At 48.4% G+C, this 18,316-nt stretch overlaps 1 protein-coding gene across 1 annotated transcript; it reads right to left on the reverse strand.

Moving 5' to 3' along the window:
* Positions 1–367: 367 nt before the first annotated feature.
* Positions 368–18,283, reverse strand: LOC127784367 (uncharacterized). Its single transcript, XM_052311605.1, has 11 exons — positions 18,187–18,283; positions 17,961–17,996; positions 17,591–17,800; positions 17,345–17,478; positions 16,978–17,259; positions 16,203–16,333; positions 14,775–14,901; positions 2,075–2,167; positions 1,424–1,489; positions 1,254–1,348; positions 368–1,183 (listed from the first exon to the last, which is right to left on the reverse strand). Exons 2-11 carry the CDS (start codon positions 17,989–17,991, stop codon positions 1,168–1,170), a joined length of 1,185 nt encoding a protein of 394 aa, XP_052167565.1. The 5' UTR covers positions 17,992–17,996; positions 18,187–18,283; the 3' UTR covers positions 368–1,167.
* Between the last annotated feature and the right edge of the window lie 33 nt (positions 18,284–18,316).

Here is an 18,316-nt window from a genome sequence, read left to right on the forward strand (position 1 = left end):
GCCCACCCCTATCCAACTAGCTTCACAAAGTAATGGGCTAGACGATTTGGGTTCGAAGCCTCACCCCTTCTAATTATTTGATATTAGATCCTTCCATAATTTTCATGTCCTTTAAAAACATACAGTTTGAATACAGACTATCTGTAACACAAGTAGTCTAAATACAGATACTGAGACGACAACCTACTCCATTCGTTGTTGGCAAAAATATGCATAATATGCATATAGTCCTTCTCATTCTTAAACCTTTGTTGTAGGTACCCAAAGAATTTGAACTCGAATTTGCAAATACTCGTCGTAATCATCGGTTGATCAGATCACCTCACACACATCACCGCTGATGATTACAGTCGAACCAAGCAAAAGATAGGGGAAAGTAACTGAACTATAAATCAATACTCCCTCCGTCCCAAAATCAGAATATAACTTTTAGCTATGAGGATCTATCCTAAAATATAACAAATTCTGTACCAACATTTTCTTCCCAACCAACCACATCCCTTCACCATTTACTTTTCCCACCTACCTCAACTACTCATCCAATCACAACCCTCCACCATTCACTTCTACCCACTTTCTTAGTAAACGTGTCCAACTCTAAAACTTCTTATATTATGGGACGGATGGAGTATGTCTCTATCTTCAGCAGTGATGGAGAGTTCAGACCGTCACCAACACGACACGAAGGACGAATATGCAACACACAAAATCGACAACAACAAAGGAGGCTCCCTTTGGTTGTCTACGTCCATGGTGGCGCGTTCTACGCGGAGTCACTCGCCGCGCGTGCCGCGGCGGTCGCCGTCTCCGTCGACTACCGCGCGTCGCGCCGGAGCACCCCTGTGCCCGCGGCTTACGACGACGCGTGGGGCGGCGCTCCGGTGGGTGGCTTCCCGTCACACTATCCACCCTTGGGTGGCCAACCACGCACATGTTCGTCCTCGCCGGCGTCAACATCGTGCACAACTTTAATGTACGGGTGGTCGGCGCCGCCGGCAGTGGCGCCGGCGGCGAGGACGAAGGCATCGACATCGAGGGCATAATTAATACTCTTGCAGCCATACTTCTGGGGCACCGACCGGTTACCGTCCGAGACACCGGCCGCCTGGCGCGCCACGGCGCCGAAGCTGCAGTTCAAATGTTTATCGCCAAAATATCGCTTCTTTTTCACTGCAGTGGCCATCTACAAATAGCAAACCTCCATGAATCATCAATAAGATAAGAACACGATTTAGAGTGTGTTGAATGAAAACCTGTTATTGAAGCAATTGTTGTGTTCACCAGAAGCAATTCCTATATTCAGCTTCGCAACAAACTTAGTGTTATCTCTGGGCCTTCGTATTTCAGCCTATATTCCAAAGAGAAAAGAAAGGTTTTTAATACAGTGACAAAAGGATGATTACTAATATGGTTGCCAACTAACCTGGACAGTCTCTTTATCCTGCGTAGGCATTGCAACCGCCATTTTATCAAGAAATATCGAAGTAAGCTGAGAGCAGGAAATCAAACATGAGTATGAACTCCAAATAGTTGGGTCAAGTAACAGTTATATTAAAGACCACAATGTTTCTGTTAGACTGAAGGACTTTTTCTGCCTGCAATGTCTCCCGTTAAAAAGAAAGAAGAAAAAAAGATACTACAAAATATAGCGATTCACCAACCAGAATGGGGGATAGAAGTGAGGTGGGGTTGAGAGAAGATAGGATCATAGAACTTGCAGAAAAAAACAAGCGGGGATACATGGATGGGGATTCCTTTTTACTATGGAAGAGCTAATTCCCCGATGAACCAGCAATAGTTGGCGCCAACATATTTTTTTTCACATGTTTAGCAATGAAATTGAAAACCAAATAGCTCAGCATCAGGAAATAAAGTTCTTATTTTTGCCTTTCAACTGGAACTTCTCGAACTCAAAGCACTTTGATATTCTCAATAAAATAACTCATCAAAGCTTTTCAAATTCATATAGGATCTGCATCCAATTCATTTTTCATGATCCTATGATAATCCACCCACAGCTCTAACTGCGTAAATGGCAAACAGAAGTGCTACAGACAAACATCAATAATAATACCTGAGACAGAGAGTAGAGAACAATGTCATCAACACTACAGATGATATCACCAGCCTCAATGCTGCCACAATTTTCTGGTAACACTTCTGATATCTAAAAGAAAATGTAATTAAGTCAATGGAATGCAAGAACAGAGAACATGCTATAAGGGCTTGTTTGGTTTGATGCCAATTTTTGCCTTACCAAAATTTTGGTAACTTTAATAGTGGTAAATGTACATTTGGTTTGGTACCAAAACTGGCCTATAATAGTTCAAAGTCAATACTACAAAATTTGGTAGTGCCAAAAGGCCCAAAACTTGCCAAGGTTTTGACACTACCAATATTTTGATAGGACAAAAATTGGCTTCAAACCAAACAAGTCCTAAGTTAATTTCTTGAAGAGGGTACTGTGGCTGGGCACCGACCATAAAGTTTCCAGTTGTACTTATTTTGTTTCTCCTAACATGATGTATCAATATGAAACTTGATATTTCAAAGAATGCCGCAAATAACTTTTTTTTTCACAAATGGAAAAATGGTCCGACGCTCCAAGTTTGCAAAACAACCCTTGCATATCCATTCCAAAAGTTTCCTCCATTTGAGAACTCCCCCTGTTGGAGGCCTGCCACGAAGGGCCTTCGGCCGAACCTGCCGAAACCAAAAGTTCAAGCAAACAGGCTCATGCCGAAGGTGGGAGGCGAAGGACAAGAGTGAAGCCATATGGGCGAAAGCCATGACTGGGGTAACACCACCTTCGCCGAGTGGAGTTCTCGCCAGAAGGCAGCATGGGCGAAGATGATGCGGCGAAAGCCTCAGCACACAGGCACGGGTTTCGCCATAGCACCGAACCCCGTTGTCAGGAGGCTTGGTGGGCCGCTACGCTCTCGGGGGATTTCACCAGATAGATGGGCCGAGCCATTTAGGCCCAGTAGGGGCCCGTATGTGTAAAGGACACAGTGTGCCCTCCATAATGTCCCTATCATAAGGGTAACCATGTAAATTCCCCTGTATAACCTAAATCCTAGTAGTGGGAACCTGTAATGGGGCTATAAATAGCCCCCTATGGCCATGTAATAGGGGGATCCCAAGAAAAAAATCTCAATCCAATACACTGTTACTGCTTTCCAACCACTGTTGAGTAACCACGTCTTTCGACGTATACAGTTGTCGTTTCGACAACAGCTGGCGCCGACCGTGGGGACCTCCGAGCGAAACCACTGAGAGCGAATGCCACCGAAGAGGGTCGTGAAGGAGAAGGTTACAAGGCGAAAGGAGAGCGAAGCAGGAGGGGAGATGGCCGCCGAAGAGGAAGCAGAGCCTTCGGCGTCCATCGTCGAAGATAGGAGAGCGCCATCGGCTTCAGCACCCGCGCCACAACTAACACCTTCGGCTCCTGCTGCCTCGTCGTGGCAGGTACCAAACATGGTCGACGCGGTGAAGGCAGCCGCAGCGGCAAGGGCGCTCCAGACCAGGGCGGAGATCCTTTCGACAGGTCAGCTGCTGGTGCCCCAAGCCGCTTCGTCACAGCCGGCAACGGTTTCGACCGCGCTCGCCGCCGCACAAGTCAACCCCGACCTCGAAGCACACGCCGAAGCCGACATGGAGGCCATGCGCCAGAACATGACGCGACTCCAAGACATGCTTCGTCAGATGCAAGAACAGCAGCAGGCGTATGAAACGGCGAGGCAGGCAATGGCAGAAGGGACTTCGGCCTTGCAGGCACAGCTTCAAGCTTTCCTTCAGCAGCTTAGCCAACCCCACAGCATTTCAGAAATAGCCCCTTCGGCCTAGTCGGAGGGGAACACGAGTCAAGGTGCGCCCAATTGGTTGCCGTCGAATCAGCCTAGTCCCGGGGCTGCTCAAGCACCAACCGTTCGGCCACAGGTACCAACACCAGGCTTCAGAGCAAACCAAGCACCAAACCAGGTCGCCATGGCATGGACCCAGCCGACGTTCGACCCATCCATGGCGGCCCACCAAGCATCACCGATCAGGGCCGGGCAGCCGAACACTGTGGCCCAGCCCCAGCGCAAGCCATGACCTCGCCCTTCGCCACGCCATATCCACAGCGAGGTGCCGCGAACAGGGCGAGGGGCGAAAAGGGGCTACCACTGAGCGGGGGAATCAAAATCCATCCAATCCCACCCCAGTTCAAGTTCCCACCCGTCCCACACTATTCGGGCGAAACGGACCCAAAAGAGTTCTTGTCCATCTACGAGTCCGCGATCGAAGCCGCTCATGGCGACGAAAATACCAAGGCGAAGATAATACATTTCGCTCTAGACGGCATCGCCCGTTCTTGGTACTTCAATTTACCAGCTAACATCATTTACTCATGGGAGCAATTGCGCGATGTCTTTGTCCTTAACTTTCGAGGCACCTACGAGAAGCCGAAGACGCAGCAGCATCTACTCGACATTCGCCAGAGGCCGGGGGAATCGATAAGGGAGTACATGCGTCGCTTCTCGCAAGCCCGATGTCAAGTGCAGGACATAACTGAGGCGTCCGTCATCAACGCCGCTTCGGCCGGGCTGCTCGAGGGCGAACTCACAAGAAAAATCGCCAACAAAGAGCCGTAGACGCTTGAGCACCTGCTTCGCATCATTGACGGGTACGCAAGAGACGAAGAGGATTCCAAGCGACGGCAAGCAATCCAGGCTGAGTATGATAAAGCCTCTGTCGCCGCTACTCAAGCCCAAGTACAAGCCCCGGTCGCGAACTGGCTCCTCTCGCTATTCGCCAGCCTCAGCCGGCGAACCAAGGACAACCGCCAAGGCAAGGCCAAGGTCCCATGACTTGGAGAAAATTCAGAACCGACCATGCAGGCAAGGCTGTGATGGCTGTCGAAGAAGTTCAAGCTCTCCGTAAGGAGTTCGACGCCTAGCAAGCAAGCAGTCATCAGCAGCCCGTTCGCAAGAAGGTCAGAAAAGACCTTTACTGCGCCTTCCACGGACGCTCTTCGCACACCACCGAGCAATGCTGAAACATTCGGCAGCGTGGCAACGCGCAAGACCCAAGGCCGCAACTAGGAGCAGCTGTTGAAGCACCTCGCGAAGCCGTTCAAGAACAGGCACCCCCGGCCGAACAGCGCCAAGATGTGCATCGCAGAGTAATCCATGTGATTACAAGGGCCGACCCGCAGAATCAACTGTCAAAACGGCAAAAGAAGATGCAGCTGCGAATGGTGCACAACATCACTTCGGTGGGCAAAGGGGCCCCGCAATACTTGAACCAGCAGATCTCTTTCGAGCCAGAAGATGCCGAAGGAGTGATGTTCCCACATCAAGACCCCCTGGTGATCTCGGCCGAGATAGCTGGCTTCGAAATCCGACGAATCTTAGTCGACGGAGGGAGTTCGGCCGATGTCATCTTCGCCGAAGCATACGCCAAGATGGGATTGCCTACCCTAGCCCTTACCCCAGCACCGGCCTCGCTTCGTGGTTTCGGCGGAGAAGCAGTTCAAGTCCTAGGCCAAGCGCAATTGATGGTAGCCTTCGGCACAGGCGAAAACATACGCGAAGAGCAAATACTGTTCGACGTTGTCGACATCCCGTACAACTACAATGCCATCTTCAGCCGTGCGACCTTGAACAAGTTCGAAGCCATCTCCCACCACAATTATCTCAATCTCAAGATGCCTGGCCCGGCAGGAGTGATCGTGGTCAAGGGGCTTCAACCTTCGGCTACATCAAAGGGCGATTTGGCCGTAATCAACAGAGCAGTGCACAATGTTGAGGCCGAACCGCATGACCGGGCGAAGCACGCACCGAAGCCCGCCCCCCACGGTAGGGTAATCAAGATGCAGATCGACGATGCCGATCCCACAAGACTTGTATCGCTGGGGGGCGACATGGGTGAAAGAGAAGTTGAGAACATCCTAGAGGTGCTCAAGAAAAACATTGATATCTTCGCCTGGGGCCCCGATGAGGTAGGAGGTGTTGCGACAGATCTCATCATGCATCACCTGGCGGTCAAGCCGGATGCCAATCCAAGGAAACAGAAGCTACGCAAGATGTCCGCTGATCGCCAAGAAGTAGCAAAAGCCGAAGTCCAAAAGCTGCTCAAGGCTGGGGTGATTCAGGAGATCGACCACCCCGAGTGGCTGGCGAATCCAGTACTGGTGCGGAAATCGAACGGCAAATGGCGCATGTGTGTCGATTTCACAGACCTAAACAACGCGTGCCCGAAGGATGATTTCCCCTTGCCACGGATCGACCAACTCGTGGATTCGACAGCTGGCTGCGAACTCATGAGCTTTTTGGATGCGTACTCCGGCTACCACCAGATCCACATGAACCCGGCCGACATCCCCAAGATAGCCTTCATCACACCATTTGGCACCTTTTGCCACCTCAGGATGCCTTCCAGCCTGAGGAACGCCGGGGCAACCTTCGCCAGGCTGATGTATAAGGTCCTTTACAAGCAATTGGGGCGAAATTTGGAGGCTTATGTCGACGATATCATCGTAAAAAGCCGCAAGGCTTTCGACCATGCGTCCGACTTGCAGGAGACCTTCGACAACTTACGCGCGACGGGTATGAAACTAAATCCTGAGAAGTGTGTTTTTGGTGTTCGCGCGGGCAAGTTGTTGGGTTTCCTTGTTTCTGAAAGGGGTATCGAGGCGAACCCCGAGAAAATTGATGTCATTCAGCAAATGAAGCCCTCCTCGAGCGTACGCGAAGTACAAAAGCTCGCAGGCCGAATTGCGGCACTCAGTCGATTTCTCTCAAAGGCAGCCGAAAGAGGCTTGCCCTTCTTCAAGACCGGGCGCGGGAAAGTTTACTTGGACGCCCGAATGCCAAGCAGCGTTCGACGAGCTGAAACAATATCTGCAAAGCCCACCCGCTTTGGTCAGCCCAGCACCAGGAGGCGAACTGCTACTCTACCTAGCAGCTTCGCCGGTGGCGGTCAGCGCAGCCCTTGTCCAAGAGACAGGGTCAAGCCAGAAACCAGTGTATTTCGTCTCCGAAGCCTTGCAAGGAGCGAAGATAAGATACATTGAAATGGAGAAGCTTGCTTACGCCCTGGTGATAGCTTCGCGCAAGCTTAAACACTACTTTCAGGCCCACAAAGTGATGGTGCCATCACAGTACCCTTTGGGCAAAGTACTCCGGGGCAAAGAAGTTACTGGCCGGTTCAGCAAGTGGCGGAGTTATCTCCCTTCGACTTGCATTTTGTCGCCCGCACTGCCATCAAGTCCCAAGTCCTAGCTGACTTTGTGGTCGAATGGACACCGGCATTCGCCCTTGAGCCCGAGCCTGTCGAACAACCCTGGGTAATGTACTCCGACGGCTCGTGGTCACACAAGGGGGCGGGCGCTGCGGCGGTGCTTACTTCGCCAGGGGGCGTGCCGATTCGTACGCCGCAAGGTTGCAGTTCGACACAACCAACAATGCGGCAGCATACGAAGATATTCTGCTGGGCCTAAAAAAGGCGAAAGCATTGGGGGTTCGACGCTTGCTCATCCGAACTGACTCCAAATTGGTGGCATGTCATGTTGACAAATCCTTTGAGGCAAAAGGAGGAATGAAGAGATATCTGGAGGCTGTTCGATCTATGGAAAAGTGCTTCGCCAACATAACGGTCGAACACTTACCTAGAGGCCAGAACGAGGAAGCAGACGCCCTGGCGAAATCTGCTGCTTGTGGGGCCCACATTCGCCAGGCATTTTTTTTGAGGTCCTATACGCACCAAGTGTGCCCATAGAGAGCCCCGTTCGTAAAGTACCTGAAGAACCCCAGAAGACTGGCGAACCCCGTTCGTAAAGTACCTGAAGAACGGCTGGCTCCCGGAGGACGAAGCAAAAGCAAAGCGCCTACAGCTTAGAGCCACAAAATACAAGCTGGTCTCGGGCCAGCTATATCGCTCCAAGGTGCTCCAAACTTTGCTTCGCTGCATCTCCTTTGCCGAAGGTGAGGAAATGGCGAAAGAAATACACTAGGGGCTCTGTAGTGCACACCAGGCCGCAAGAACAGTTGCCTCCAAAGTGTTTCGACAGGGTGTATACTGGCCCACCGTGCTAAAAGTATGTGTCGAGCAAGTCAAGAGTGCGAAAGCTGTCAGCGCCATGGCCGAAGCCAAACCGCGCCCCAATACGAGCTGCAGCCTATCGCACCAATCTGGCCTTTCGCCAGATAGGGGCTAGACGTCGTCGGCCCGTTTCCTACGGCGTGAAACGGGTACAAGTTCGCAATTGTAGCCATTGAATACTTCTCCCGATGGATCGAGGTTGAACCACTCGAGGCGATCACTTCGGCAGCAGTACAGAAGTTCGTATGGAAGAACATCATTTGTCGTTTCGGAGTACCAAAAGAATTCATCACTGACAACGGCAAGCAATTCGACTCTGACAGATTCAGAGAAATGTGCGAAGGGCTAAACCTGGAAATCAAGTTCGCTTCGGTCGTGCACCCGCAGTCAAATGGGGCGGCAGAACGCACGAATGGCAAGATTCTTAAGGCGCTCAAAAAAAGGCTTGAGGGCGCGGCGAAGGGTAAATGGCCAGACGAAATGCTATCTATTCTCTGGGCTCTCCGAAAGACCCCCACAAGGCCAACCAAGTTCAGCCCGTTCATGCTTCTCTATGGCGACGAAGCAATGACCCCAACAGAGCTAGGGGCTAATTCACCAAGGGTGAGGTTCTCTGGAGGCAAAGAAGGGCGCGAGGTGTCGCTCGAACTCCTGGAGGGGGTGAGAGTCGAAGCACTAGAACACATGCACAAATACGCCACAGGCACTTCGACAACTTACAACAAAAAAGTTCGACCGACGGAGCTGTTGCCTGGCCATCTCGTCCTAAGGAAAAAGGCGAACCCGGTGGCGGTCGGTAAGCTTGAATCGAAGTGGGAAGGGCCATACCTCATCAAGCACAGGTCCAGGACAGGCTCCTTTCGCCTAGCGACACTGGAAGGCGAAGAGTTCGACCATTCCTGGACGGGTGGCACCCAAATTGCCAACTTGTAAAAATGTACATACTGTTATGTAAGACTGTCGGCACTATGTAAGCCCTTCGGCACAAAAATGCAAAAAAAAAAGAGGAAAATGAAAAAAGAAAAAAAAAGGATATAGGGCTATTATCCATCCCGGAGGCCCGAACCAGTATAAAATCTTTGTGTCTTTCGCATGTTTTAGTTGTGTGAATGATAATTTGTGGAAAATCCCCAAGGCAAACGCCTGATCAGCGAAAATGCCAGGGGGGTGAAACGAATCGGCCGAAGCACCGCTCACCGAACGTTGAAACCGCAAAAGCTTGTTTCGGAAAACAATTAACCGAACACCGTTACATTCGACCAATATGAAAACACAAGCGCTCCTTTCAGCGCAGAATACAACAGATCGAAAATGGAAGCCGAAAGCTGAAAAGTCAGCAAACCTATTTCACTAATATACGCAAAGGGGCCGACACGTTTTGACCTAACAAAAGCACGAAGAGTGACAATGCGAGAAATAGCGAAAAGGAAGTAAAGCACATCTTTATTAACTTCGAAAAGATAATAGAAGAATACAAGTCTTACAATATGATACAGGCGAAGAAAGCAACGGCTTTACAGCTGAGCTTAAAGATAAATTACACCTTCGCCAACACAGCAATCCTCACCCCCTAAGGAATGGTTTGGCAAATCGGGTTCGTCGTCACTGCTGATATCGTAAATAACCCTCAAAGGGGATGGAAGACAAACACAAGCTAAACTATAACGGCGACGAGCGATCTCCTCTTGGCGAACCGATCTTCTAAAGTTTTGCCAAAAGCTCAAACTATCTTCGCGACGTGACACACGATAGCGATCGTAGTCCTCTAAGGTTCGGCCTGGATGCACGCGCATCCATTCAGCAAAGTTTACAACCTTATAGTTGTTGCCATTAATCAACATCTCACGGTAAACAGCCCGAAAAGGGCATTTAATCTTCGGCAGGCTTTTCATTGCCACGAACTTCTCGTTCTTGTTTCGCCATTTTTCAGCAGGTGGTCGAATGCATACCTTTCGGCCACAAGCCTGCTAGCAAAGCACAAAGGGAAAAAGTGCAAAAAAAAAGGGGGAAATATAGACGAGATCAGTCCCACTTTCAAACGGAACAATTAGATCAGTGAAAGGATAATACTTTATCAGTAGAACAGAGTTCATATATTGATTACAAGGCGAAAGCGGCTCAAAGCCGAACATGCAAAGAGCCTATATACAAACCTAGGCTACCAAAAAGCCCGAAAGGACTAAGAAAAAAAAAAGCACACGAGGGCGAAGGGCCTCACACCTCAGGGTGGTCTTGGCCTCCGTTGCCTTCGCCCTCGTGCCCGGTGGCCTGTTCTGACGGCCCGGGATCCCCTCTGGTGTTGGCAGCAGCGGCTTCCTCGTCCCTCGTGATCCTTTCAAGGTTCTCGCGGAGTCGAGTTTTCGCACAGTCCCAACCACCATCCTCCCAAAACCCTTTTCGAAAGGCCCTTAAGGGAGCCCCAAAACACTGCGTGTTGTTAAGCCATTCTTCTTTCACGAAGTCGGGAAAATTCCCGATGTGATCACAGCCATGCGCGTGCAAAAGGCTAAGGAAAATCCCGCCGAAACACGAGTGCAGCAGTCCCGTTAGGCGCCTGCCACTTCGACGACCGAGCCGGCCGCTTCCTACGTCTATTCGGAGAAGTTGAACGCGATCGCGCCTTCGCCTGGAGCGCCTTCTGCCCGCGCCCCAAGGTCATTAAGGGCCAGCCGGAGAGTGTAACAGGCCTGCTTGGCAGACTCTGTGGCCGGTACCAAGGTCGCGGCGGCAGCTTCGGCCGAGACAAGACACACTTCGAGGGATTTGATCTTCTCTTCGGCCGAAGCAAGTTGTCGGTCTCGTTCGGCATCCCGCTTGTTCGCCGCATCAAGGTTAGCACGAAGAGACTTGTTGTCCCCCGAAAGAACCTTGTTTTCAGCATTCGCCTTCTTTAGTCTCCGCCACGACGCGCCTTTCGTCTTCCTTGTGGCGAAGATCTTCTTTGGTCTTTCGACGAAGGCGGTACCCGTCTAGCCTCTCTAGGGCAGATTTCTTCACGCTTAAGTGCGCGGCAAGGCCTTGGACAAGGAGAAACAAAAAACATTACAGCAGGACACTAGTGAAAGGAGAAAGTTCGGCACACAGAAAATTCATACCCGCACAAATAGGCTTTCCATAGTAGCGCAGCTTTCGCCGAACTCGTTTAGCTCGATGAAGAGCCCAAGGCCGTCGGTCGGTGCAATGACCTGGCACACACCGTCCACGAACGGAGTGATCTCCGGCCGCGTGGCGAAATTAGCAGGGACGAAATGTGGGGCGGTGAGCATCACGTCCGAAACGGCCGCTTCGACCACCGGAGCTTTTCCCTCTCGTTGACGGGCTGGTGAAGGAATCGCCTCAACCCGTTCATCCTCGGAAACATTCGCCTTAGCGGCTGGCGCCGAGGCACTCCCACCTGTCGCCGTTTCGGCATCGCTGGCAGGTGGCGGAGACATGCGCCTATCACGAGAAGGTGCGCGCCGCAAAACCGGCAAAGTAGGCGTACCATCGGACCCTTCGCTGTCCGAAAAGCCACGGCCGACTTGCACAACCTTCCCTTTCTTTTTCTTCCTCCTGGCGGTCATCACCGATTTTGCTGCAATACTGGAAATCGCCAGGAGGGTGTTCGCCACAACGATATCTTGCGGCCGCGTAGGCAAAATATGAGAACCTACCCGGATTTTGCAAGAGTAGGACTAGGGGTGTAGCCATGGGACCCATCATCCTTAGATCCAGCCTCCCCATCTTCTTCCTCCTCCTCCCCATCACTTCCGACCGCAACCTTCGCGCTACGGCGAGTTCAAACTTGGCCACCTTTCGCGACCGCACGCTTGCATTTCTTCGAAGTGCCGACTTCGTCATCCCCGGCTCTGGAGGGGTTCGACCGACTTGGCAATTCGCCAATATGAACCCGGTTCACCCGGCCGTCGGTCTGGCGCTGGAGCAAGCGGGTGAATTCGGCCGTTGTTAGAGCTCCTATCATCTTCGACGCCTCTATTTTGGCGTCTTCCAAAGTTCGGGCTGCCAAAAAAGCAGAACAAAAATGACTGTTTAGCCTAAAGGGCACTTCCATAAAGGAAATATGCGGTTTAGAGCAAAAACAAAATCTCACTTTCGACCCAAGTGGGGAGAACAAGGCGGGGAAGCCCGAGAACCTCTTCGCCCTCGTTCACAGAAACATCCCAGACACGGGCGAGAGGGGAAATCCGAAGGAGGCAAAACTCATCACAAAGGTCCCGGGTGCTTAGCCGCCGAGCGACCTTACGGAGGAGTATGAGCCGGGACTCGAGAGTCCCATCGATCTCCACGTTCGGCTTCGCAATGATGGAGACGGCGGAACGCTAAAAAAGGAGCCAATTCGCCTTGACATCATCGGCGGGGTAGGGGCTGGCGATGTAGAACCATTTTTGCATCCAGTTTCTATCCCACTTGGCAACTGACGCGGGCACCGGCCAAGCGTCTGAGCGCTCCAGCCGCAGCATGAAGTTCACGCAGCCGAAAACAGTTTTCCTCGGACCGGCCGGCGTCTGCACGTCTTTGGTCGAGGCGCATGCTGTAAACAGAATGGCGAATAGCTCAACGGTAGGGGCGAACCCACAGGTTCGACACATCCAAGCGAAAACCGCCAGCTTCGGGAACGCTGATGGGCTAAGCTGGGGAAGCCTAACCTCATACGTCGCGAGCACAGACGACAGGAAATCGTCACATGGGAGGCGAAGCCCGGCGGCGAAGTAGGCAGCGAATACAACCGTTCGCCCATCACTAGGCGGAGGGACAACGGCTTCGCCCCCACATGATCCTTGGCCCTGCACGAGAGCACCGGAGGATACCAACTCGCCTAAGTCAGCCTCCTTGACAAGCGATTTGCCAAGGAAGCACGACCACCCTTCGCCAAGGCCGCCAGGGTCTTCGCCAGTTGACCCAGCTTTAGTAGGCTTGCGAGAAGCCATCAGGCTCGCGGCCAAGGAGAAAGGGGGAAAAAGCCGAAAGGCTGAAGCACGACAGTGGCGAAAAAGCTAAGGGGCGGGCAAACGAAGAGAGCATAGAGCGCGTCAAGTGGTAAAAAAAGTGAAGAGTGGGGGGGTGAGAAAACAGCAGGCTGGCCTGGGGTTATATAACCCCGTCGCGAGACCGTTCGCCTGCCAACCAATTAAACCCTGACACGTGTCCAGGGGCAGACAAAACGGTAAATTCCCATCAGGCCGGAGCCGAACAGTGAAAAGGCCGATTGCGAGAAAGGAGAAGCCCACGGGACCCATTACTATTCATAGTAATGAAAGAGACAAGCTAACCCTTTTCGACACTTTGTAACAAATGCGAGAAAGGGATTTTCTCAAGAATTTTTTGTAAACATGAAAACAAGTTATTTATTTCACAGGACTACATCACGGATTTCTGCAGGAACATCGGCCGAAAGGGGGCGTCTCGTGGTATACCATTCGATTTGCACTGTCTCGGCCGAAGCTCCCTACTCACCCTTGCCCATGAGGGGCTTGTTGGAGGCTTGCCACGGAGGGCCTTCGGCCGAACCTGCCGAAACCAAAAGTTCAAGCAAACAGGCTCACGCCGAAGGTGGGTGGCGAAGGACAAGAGTGAAGCCATACAGGCGAAAGCCGTGACTGGGGTAACACCAACTTCACCGAGTGGAGTTCTCGCCAGAAGGCCTCGGCACACAGGCAAGGATTTCGCCATAGCACCGAACCCCGTTGTCGGGAGGCTTGGTGGGCCGCTACGCCCTCGGGGGATTTTGTCAGATAGATGGGCCGAGCCATTTAGGCCCAGTAGGGGCCCGTATGTGTAAAGGACACAGTGTGTCCTCCATAATGTCCCTGTCATAAGGGTAACCATGTAAATTCCCCTGTATAACCTAAACCCTAATAGTGGGAACCTGTAATGGGGCTATAAATAGCCCCCTAGGGCCATGTAATAGGGGGATCCCAAGAAAAAATTCTCAATCCAATACACCGTTACTGCTTTCCAACCACTGTTAAGTAACCACGTTTTTCGACGTATGCAGTTGTCATTTCGACAACACCCCCTATATGTTAATTTCTGTCAATTCTAACATAATAAAGCCTCAATAAAAATCAGTGGAGCAATAGTGTTTGACTTTGACATATGTCTACCCCATATAATTTGTTTGCTCAGCTTAGCATGCTCGAGTTTGCAAATAAAAGCAATTATGTTTCTATTAAAATAGAGAGAACGTGCGGAATCGCAGGAGTTGTAACTGACATATCATAAGTTGTGGGGGTGCTTCCTAGTTCCTAATAGAGTGGTATGTAGAAGGGCCTATGCAATTTCCCCAAAAAGATTTCAGAATTACTCATAATCATGCCTACACTATAGCTTGGAACAAATATATGCTGATAATTCTAGTATTTTTCATCATTATTCGAGCGAACTTATTATGATATTTATGCCTATTCTAATCCAGTTATGACAAAAAAAAGTAAACTGATAATGATGCATATTAACACATAAAAATGTAGGGCCACAAGAAGCAAAAGATACTTTCACTCATCACATGGCAAATTAACACTCAAATAAGTAGATACTCTTCCATGTATATGCAAAAACAAACCTCGCTCTAACTTGTAGTAATCAAACACAGCCCTTTCTGAATATTATTGGCAGTGGTTCATCATGCTCTAGATGATAGTAAGTAACCTTCAAAGATAGAGAAAGAAGAAAAGGAGGGGATTGGCTACCTTCTCTACCACAATTCCAGAACCAGAAGACAGCTCAGGATACATGTAGCATATTTTTTCCAAATTGCATATTTCCAACTTGTGAATAGCTTGTCCCCTTATGCAAAGAGATGGTTGTTTGAGTGTCCTACATTCATAGCACATCACATCTCTTGCAAAAGCATTAAAACAAGACTCCACAAATGCGTACAGACATCCATAAATAGCACAAAACTTTATCCTACTTCTGTTCCTACTACTACTACTAGTTATTAGCTCCAGCAATTTATATAACAAAAGCAGGTAAAATTTGCTTTTAAAAGATCCAAGAGCGGGTAAAATATTATGTACACAACCAAATATTATGCAAAACATGTATTTTTTCTAATAACACTGGACAGAATACTGGGGAAATATTACTGTGGAAAGGCAGAATAAATTAGGTCCAAGAGGATAATAGCCAGAGAAAACCATGTCGAACAATGAAAGAAGAGATGGTACTCAAGGAAGAAAGTGGTAAACACAAATTCAACACGGGCACTGTGATTATACTATAGCTTGAAGGATGCTAAAACATTAGCTAAGTTATCAGAAAAGAAAGGCCCCATTTGAACAAGGATGTAGTTACACCCCCTTCCGTAAATATTTTGTTTTTTTTTTAAAGAAAATCTCTAGAGATGTAATAATATGTATTGTTATGTGCACACAAAATTTTGAAGAAGCCACCTTTCAAAACCAGAAAAATAACACCCTGAACCATATTTCATGTTAGTTTTGATCGAAATGAGTGGCTTCTCACCAACATGTTCAGTCAGGTAAGTTTCATTGTTGTGGACCTATTAAGTATCATCTACAGTAGCAAAATATGCATAACAAGAGTACAAACCAGGAAAACCAAGTCCACTTAAAAAAACCACTAAGAAAGTATGTCTAGGGTGTTATTTGTCCGATTTTGAAAGTTGGGGGTAAAAACAATCGGTTTTGTAGTTGTGTGAAATAATGAACTTCGAGCAAAGTTCAAGGGCCAAAAATGTACTTCACTGAAAAAAGAAAGGAAAGTTGTCTTTCTTTGACTTATTTATCTTCCCTTTCACAATGCACATGTAATCATTTTTTATGTTCGTTTGCGTGTGTGAACATATTTTTAACATGCCCTACATGTATATGGTTTTTCCGAAGTACGTGAATCGTATAAGTGCAAATTTCAAATGGGCATAGCCACAGAGCGGTTTAACAGATTGAGACAACAAAAATTACTCGCAGGACTAATGATAGTGGATCATAGAACTTAACAACTAGAAAAAACATTGTCTCAAACTAGATTTAAAACTAATTCAGAAGAATCCAGATTGCTCAGGTATGCAAAAAATGTACATGTGTGTGGGGATGACAGTATTACAGACTGGCAAAGTGCATATCATATCATTAAAACCCAAAGAGAAAGCATACCTGAAATTCTTGAAGTGTTCCAAGCATCTCACCGCAATCTCAATAGGCAAGAATGGAACAGTATCCTTGTCGTAAAAAGTGATGCCAAGAATCCTCCTTTCCAAATCCATGACAAGGCCCCCAATGAAAACCTAGAACAAGATAGCAATATAGTGAAATGAATGTCCCTTTTAACGATGACAATGTCCACACAGCAGCATATCGTAATGATCTAACTCAGTTGATTAACCTGCAATACAGCCACTTACGGAGAGCTGTTGAAAAAATATACGTGCATGCAAAAATGAGTAATCATTATCTGGAAATTAATCGGAACTGGACAAACAATCAAAGGATCATAATAATAGGCGCACAAACATTCACAATTAAGTGCGAGCAAATAATTTAAAGGTATCACCATGACAAAAAAAAACAGTGCTTATTACTAATTCACCGAATTATCATAATAATAGGCACACACATTCACAATTAAGTGTGAGAAAATAATTTAAAGGTATCACCATGACAGAAAAAAAAGCTAACAATGCTTATTACTAATTCTCTGAATTAATAATTAGTAGATTAGTTGGACCAACAATCTTTATACCCCCATTAATGCATCAGAAGCAAATAGATAGTTTCTTAATATTCAGCGAAATATACATGACAGAGTTTCTTAATGTTTAGCGAAATATACATGACAGCTTACCCATCTATAACAACTAACCGGATTAACAGTATATTTAAACAGTCTGGTCTTCACTATTGATTTTCTAGATATTGATAATCTGTTTACCTTACTAACAGGACAAGTGCAGACCAAAAGCTCATCGCAGTCCAATTCACTACGTTCACGGGTCATCTCCCCACATCTCACTAGTAAAGTCTTTGACTTAAAGTTACGAGCTACAGCTATCACAGGCCGACACAGCATGGAATAACAGACAGGAAGGTCATGAAGTTTCACCAAAGGAAGATCAAATTGTGGCTCAATGGTGACAACAGCTATATTGTACTGCAAACTGCACATTGCTAAGAATCCCTCAGTGATTGTTTTGTTGTGCAGAAGTACTTCAATCTGCAGTCAATAAACTAAAACCTAGTTACACATCAAATTGAAAGAGAATGTATCAAAACAAACATGAAACTGTTGTTATATTGACCTTAACATCACCCTCTTGATAAGCATCATAGTCATTGTCACATTTCCTAACCAGAGTAGCAGAGGTGAGTATCCAAGTTGCAGAACCCACATGATCAACCACTGTCCCTGAGCAAGTAAATAGAACCTTTCCATCTGCGGAAAGCAACTAGTAGGATCAATAGCTGCTGGTATGCGAATTATGTATTAAAAAAAAAGAAAAAAGAAAAAAAAAGGCATCAAGGCTACAGACGATCAGTAAGATTACCAACAGAAGAGATAAGGGACACGATGGATTTGGATATGCTTAAGGCCACCTCTTTTGCACTCAGGCCTTCCTCTGTGAAATCCTCTTCATCACTAGAGCCATCCTTGTTTATTGTCCCCTTCAAATCGCTAGCATCATATTTGTCGACATCCGCTTCAGAATCACTAGGATCATCACCGAACAATAAACTCTCCACATACAAAGCAGCATCTAAGGAATTAAACAAACAAGTAAAGGGTTCATGTTAAACATTATAAACGAATAGATATATTGTTGAACAATAAGCCTCCACAACTAGAATCATCTAAAAAGGGAAGAGATTAGGAATATGCATATAGAACCAAAAAAAAAAAAAAGGGTTTGCTATCACCTTCTGGACTTCTCTTCTTCTTGTTCGGCATAATATCTGCAATTTGCGATGAAATAAAACCAGGTTGACAGTGAGTTTCAAGCAAAACAAAATTGACTAGGTAACTTAGCCCTAATAACCACAGATACTACAATGACTCCCGAGTCAGGACTATCTGGAATTCAGAGCAGATGCAGTTGCGTGCCGAATCAGGCACCAAGGAAGGATGTGTGTGAGAGAGAAATACCTTCACCGCGGGGGAAGGAGACGCGGCGACGACGCGGAGGGAGGCGGCGGCGGCGGCGGCCGGCAGCAGCGCCCCGGACCGCGTCCAGTCTGCCACGGGGGACGAGGGGGGGGGGGGGGGGGGGGGGGAG

This window comes from Oryza glaberrima, chromosome 9 (genome assembly GCF_000147395.1).
Source record: "Oryza glaberrima chromosome 9, OglaRS2, whole genome shotgun sequence".
NCBI classification, from domain to species: Eukaryota; Viridiplantae; Streptophyta; class Magnoliopsida; order Poales; family Poaceae; genus Oryza; species Oryza glaberrima.

Bases quoted from the DNA above. Each gene is read 5' to 3' on its own strand.
- LOC127784367 (XM_052311605.1), bottom strand. From the start codon at position 17,991: ATGCCGAACAAGAAGAAGAGAAGTCCAGAAG. The intron at 17,801-17,960 runs GTGATAGCAAAC...TTAATTCCTTAG, and splicing joins GAAGAAGAGAAGTCCAGAAG to ATGCTGCTTTGTATGTGGAG. The intron at 16,334-16,977 runs GTAAACAGATTA...ATCTTGTTCTAG, and splicing joins GCACTTGTCCTGTTAGTAAG to GTTTTCATTGGGGGCCTTGT.